Source organism: Ananas comosus, linkage group 18, assembly GCF_001540865.1.
Source record: "Ananas comosus cultivar F153 linkage group 18, ASM154086v1, whole genome shotgun sequence".
NCBI lineage: Eukaryota > Viridiplantae > Streptophyta > Magnoliopsida > Poales > Bromeliaceae > Ananas > Ananas comosus.
Window position 1 is genome coordinate 5,762,992 of NC_033638.1, and position 6,136 is coordinate 5,769,127.

Genomic DNA, 6,136 nt, shown 5'->3' on the forward strand with positions numbered 1-6,136 from the left:
TCTTTTGTTATTGTATTATTTTTTACTGAAAAGACGGATTTATGGTAAAAATCTAATTTGCTGCTTCCCGTTGCGAAAAATTCTAACAACTTATATCAAATCAACAGCAGTCGGTATAATTATAGATTCTTTAAGATTTAATATTAAGACGGGTATTAGATTCTGAATAGTTATTATTATATTTTGTTACTAAAACTATGAAGAGTTTTTTTTTTAGTCTTTAAATCTAAAAGGGTGTAAAATATATGTACTCTTTATGAGCGAGGTAAAGATGGTATTTTTCATTGAAATATTCTCAGGCTTTTAATCTTTTTGTCGCGTTGTTACTGGCTGTGAAATAATCAAGCTGTAGAGAAGTAGTACAAGACACGTTACTTTCACGCGTCAGCCCGGGGGGCCCTAGCTCTATATGTATAGGGCACCCCCAACCCTCCGGCTCCTCTTGCAAGTTGCAACCCAGTGAACCCGCCCTCCAATTAATCCAGCTCTGTCACTCTCTTTCTCGCACCGCCATGTCGACAATGGCTGCAGGGGCCACCCTTTCCCTGCTGGTCCTCCTCCTAATAACGTCCTCTTCCTCCTCAGGGGCAGCTTCCTCCCCTGGCGGCTCCTGCTCGGTGCCTCCGGACGGGGGCTCGACGCTGCGCATCATCCACGCGTTCGGCCCCTGCTCCCCGCTCCGCCCGGCGGCCCCGCTGCCCTCCTGGGCGGACTTCCTCTCCGCCTGCGGCTCCCCCGCCTGCTCGCAGGTCCCCGCCCCGTCCTGCAGCCCCGCCAACTCCTGCTCCTTCAACATGAGCTACGGCGGCTCCTCCCTCCTCGCCGGCCTCGTCCAAGACTCCCTCTCCCTCGCCGCCGACGTCGTCCCCTCCTACACCTTCGGCTGCCTGCAGAGGGTCACCGGCAGCTCCGCCCCCCCGCAGGGCCTCCTCGGCCTCGGCCGCGGCCCGCTCTCCTTCCTCTCCCAAACCCAGAACCTCTACGGCGGCACCTTCTCCTACTGTCTGCCCAGCTTCAAGTCGCTCAACTTCTCCGGCACGCTCCGGCTGGGCCCCAAGGGCCAGCCGCAGCGCATCAAGACCACCCCGCTCCTCGCCAACCCCCACCGCCCTTCCCTCTACTACGTCAACATGACTGGCGTCCGCGTCGGCCGCCGCGTCCTGCCGATCCCCCCCTCCGCCCTCGCCTTCGACCCCGCCACCGGCGCCGGCACCGTCGTCGACGCCGGCACCATGTTCACGCGCCTGGCGCCGCCGGCGTACGCCGCGCTGCGGGACGAGTTCCGGCGGCGGGTCAGGGCCCCCCTCGCGCCGCCGCTGGGGGGCTTCGACACGTGCTACAACGTGAGCATCGCGCCGGCGCCGGCGGTGACGTTCCTGTTCGACGGGGCCGCCGTGACGCTGCCGGAGGACAACGTGCTGATCCACAGCACCGCCGGCACCATCACCTGCCTCGCGATGGCCGCGGCGCCCGACGGGCTGAACGCCGTGCTCAACGTCATCGCCAACATGCAGCAGCAGAACCACCGCGTGCTCTTCGACGTGCCCAACGCCCGCGTCGGATTCGCACGCGAGATGTGCACGTGATGTGACCACCCAGCGAGCGAGCAGGAAAGGAATTAATCGATCCTTGTTGTCTTGTTTGCTATAACACTAAATTGGTGTTAATTAGTGTTGTTTTGTTAGTAGCTAGTGTGATGCATGCATCTTTGGCTGTCTTATTAATTAGTTGTCTTCTGGTGGTGTGTGTTTCTCGTCTTTAATTATTTTCATCGGATGGTGTCTTTTTGGGTCAAAGTGTGACAACGAGTCGGGACGCTTGTACGGCGAAAGTTCTTTTTCCTTTTCCCTTTGCCACTAATTAAGTACCGGTTATTTCTTACTTTTTTTATGTATGGAAAATCCACTAGTTTTGAGATTTTACATATTCGATCTGATTTTTTAGTGAACTGATCAAAATATTCTTATTATTTTTTTTCTCGTTTTTTCTCTCAATTTTTTTTTTTTCTTTCTGAAGAAGGCGGCGGAGGCGGGAGGCGGGAGGCGGAAACGACATACATCGCCTCTGCCCCTCATGCTCTCGTCCTTATCTGCGCACACCCCACCAGCGACGAAGAGGAAGTGTTTCTCGAAGACGAGAAGAACACCGGCGAGAGGGGAGAGAAAACTCCATTGAGAGCGGTGGCTGCGATAGAGGGCAAGGGAGAGATCGCGATAAAAAATAATTAATAAAAAAATAAAAAAAAAATTTTCCATATGAAAGATTAAAAATTATATAAGAAGGAAGAAGATAATTAAATTGTATTGTTAAAATAATATTACACTATTTTAAAAAAAATTACACTATTTTAAATAAACGTTGCACTCTTTGAGATAAAAATTACACTATTTAAAATCAGATTTACACTCTTTAGAATGAAGTTGCATTATTTAGGTGAAATTTATACTATTTTTTTTTCTTCCTCTTCTTTCTCATCCTTTCTTCTCCTTCTCCTCCCTGAAGCCCTATGAAGAAAGTGGGATGTAGGTCGTTGGTGGCGGCGGCGGCGGGGCACGGCACGGCGCGGTGGAGTAAAGGAGGTGGGATGCAGTCTCTACTGCTGCTACTGCTGCTGCTGCTGCTCCTGCTGGTACATTCGCATCAGCAGCATCCGTATCCGTGCCTCCGGAGCTCTTGCTTTAATTCCGCGTTGGCGGCCCCATCAGGTCGGCGCGCTCCGACCATCTGGACATCCTCCGGCGCTACATGAACTACATGGCCTTCTCGGCATGCCCCGACGATCTCCTCTCTGTAGCCGAGGCCCTCCTCCTTTTCGGCTGCCAGCCTCTCTCTCGTCGTCGCTGCTTCTCCCCAACCGCAGCTCCTTCGCCTCGCCAGCTCCCACGGCGCCATCCCGATCCACCTCGCCCTCGACGTGGGCGGCGGCACCGGCACCCTGGCCGCGAGGGTCCGCCTTCTCGCCAATGCCACCGTGCTGACGACCACCATGAACCTGGGCGCCCTTTACTCCTAGGCCGCTACCCTTCGCGGCCTCGTCTCGCTCCACGCCCCGCTCCCAGCAAGGATACTGGATAGTGGGCACTAATTTCTTTTCAATCTTAACTTCTTAACCCATAAAATTAGGCATGGTTTTCTCTGATGTATTGTATAAGCTCAAAGATTGTTTGAGTCTACTTGATTTGATCAGTAGTATGTATGCTAGCAGTCACGTTCCGGATTACACGTTTTCTTGGGCACCCTGACAGACCTGCTGTATACAAAGAAATTTTTTTTGTATACGAAGCGATAGTTGTACCTGTAAACAAACCAAGCTACAATCATAAGGTAAAGAGCTACTAAACTGAACTGAATATATAAATAAACATCAATTTCACTATACATACAAAGTCTCCCAGATACAACATCTCTTGCTCCAGCGAATAACTAGCATAAGTATGTATATGAACAAAAACTAAAACTATCTGCAGCTGGTACTCCTCTAGTACTGTAACCAGGGAAAGGATCTAGCTCGCGACTCCCTTTTCACGATCAGAATCGGTGACAGCAGCAGCCACAGAAAAAGGCTCTGCAAAAAGGGGTCAACAACTGGGTGTGAGAAATACTGCAAAAAGAAGTAGTCCTCAGTGGGTACTGCTATCGACCTCAACGGCTCATCCACTAAGTCTACAGAAAGTATGCAGAAGGATAGTAAAGTTAGCTGGTAAAACTCTACAGCTATATGCTACTATACTATCTCTACCCAACACTAGCTATCTGTAGATATACGAAAAATGCAATCTCTGACCTAACTGACTAGGGACTGTGAACGCACCCGTCCCGCCTATCGAAGCTACACTAACCACCACCACGTTAGGTTGTTGGTGGAGAGCAAGTCCAACCAGGACACTATGACATCAACGCAAAAGTACAAAACCTGACTCCGGAGTGGCACTCGTGGGCGCTACCCAACCGAGTATGCAAGCGTGTCTCTGTCGAGCTCAATTAGGCTCTCACAAGTTATAATCAAAGCAAATGGGTCTAACTGGTCTAACAACCAAAGCTCACGTGCCCTCGGCACAATCTGATGCAAATACAGAAATCTGGGTCCATCATCAACCGCGACGACATCCGACAATCCGGAACAGTCTACATACTACTGTAAAAATAAACTCGGCATCCCAGCACGAGTGTAAACTCATCCTACACTAATCTGGATATCCATCGCATACTAACAGCGACGATACAATAAAACCACAGCTCCTAAAGCTAAATATGGTAATTTTTAGAAATGAAAATGTAGGATCGATCTATATATTTTTTCCTAAGTCAATACCAAGTCTAACATGTAAAATTAAATACTAGCTTAACTCCAAATTTAGATTTTATATTCTAATCTATGAATTCAAGTACTAGCAATAAAATAAACCAAGAATACATATCGACTATACTAAAACTTAGAAGGTATTCCGACGATTTCGGTAAACTTCAACCCACCTCAAAAAGCTCGTCCAACTACGGCGAGAAGTCGAAATGAGGGAAAACACGCGCTCGCCCGGCCTCTCAACGACGTAACCGCGACGCACGCGCTCCCGAATGGCCCTCCGAATCGGCGTCGGAAATCTCCTAAGCTCAAATTGGATCTCCACCTCAAACACGATCCAAATACTAGAGAGAAAAAGGATCTCAGCTAACCAAGTTGATAAAGATGAGGGTGAGTAGGGGGGCAACCTTATCCGCCAACAACAAAGAAAAAGACCATAATGCCCCTTTACCAACTCCACATGATAGCTGGAGTACCGGTACACGATTTGGTTACCGGTATTCAGCTTCTCAACCCGCAAGCTCGCGCACAAGGTACCGGTACCAACCCAATGCCGTACCGGTACTCAACACTAAAATCCTGCACTTTGCGGATTTCAGCGTCAAAACTCTACTCTCGTCTCGAGTCTAGTCCGTTTTGCGTCCATTTTGCGCGAAAACGACTCCGACTGGTCCCGATACTCTCCATATGTGTCGACAAGCCTCAGATGCTGAAGTCATACAGGGTGCAGAACACCAGGGATACTACAAGCGCTTCTTTCTAAATAGTGCTGATGCGGATGCCGCCACCGCCACCAAGGGCCCGCATCCTACTCTCTCCGTAGGGCTTCAGGGAGGAGAAGGAGAAGAAAGACGGAGAAAGAAGAGGAAGAAAAAAAATAGTGTAAATTGGAGGAAGAAGAAGAAAAAAAAATGGTGTAAATTCCACCTAAATAGTGCAAATTCACCCTAAAGAGTATAAATCTGATACCAAAGAGTACAATTTCTGTCTCAAATAGTGCAATGTTTATTTAAAATAGTGTAATTTTTTTAAAAATAGTGTAACATTATTTTAACAGTACAATTCATTATTTTCTTCCTTTTTATATGATTTTTAATTTTTCATGTAGAAAAAAAATATTTTTTTATATTTTATTTTTTCTTTATAACTTTTTTTAGTCATGATCTCTCCCTTGCCCTTTATCGCAGCCACCACTCTCGCCGAGTTTTATCTCCCTCTTGCCGGTGTGCTTCTCATCCCTAAGAAGCACTTCCTCTTCGTCGCCGGCGGCGGTGGCGGGCTGCGGAGGTAGTGGAGAAGGGTCGTAGAGAAAAAAAAAAAAAGAATCGCGACGCAGCCTCGGCGGGGTCGGAGGCAAGGAGGGCGGGGGTTGCGCGGGCTAAGGACGAGGCGTGAGGGGTAGAGGCGAGGCACGCTGTTTTCGCCTCCCGCCTCCGCCGCCTTCTTTGCAAAGGAAAAAAAAATGGAACGAGAGAAAAAAAAAAAAAGAGGAGAGAGAAAAAGTAATAAGGGCCTTTCGGTCAGTTTATTAAAAGTTCGGACCGAATCTGCAAAATAAAAAAATGTGATCCAATTTTGCAAAAGCCAAAAATTAGTGGATTTTTTATTAAAAAAGGCGAAAATTCTTCAACGATTATCAATATTAAAAACATTCTTTAAATTTTAAAAAGATTATAACATTCTGTCGAAAATTATGACTAAATATTTATTATGCCCCTCTAGTTGATTACCATTCATGTCCCTTTACTTAAAAATAAATAAATAAATAAAATAAATTTTATAAATTAAATAACTAGTAAGCTTAAAAAGATAATGGCATAAATTGAACTGAAAAAT

General features: G+C 47.4%; 1 protein-coding gene across 1 annotated transcript; it reads left to right on the forward strand.

The window, feature by feature from the left end:
- Positions 286-1,924, forward strand: LOC109723767 (aspartyl protease AED3-like). The gene has a single exon (XM_020252248.1). It carries the CDS (start codon positions 513-515, stop codon positions 1,584-1,586), a length of 1,074 nt encoding a protein of 357 aa, XP_020107837.1. The 5' UTR covers positions 286-512; the 3' UTR covers positions 1,587-1,924.

Coding starts and splice junctions, on each gene's coding strand:
- LOC109723767 (XM_020252248.1), top strand. CDS start 513: ATGTCGACAATGGCTGCAGGGGCCACCCTTTCCCTGCTGGTCCTCCTC.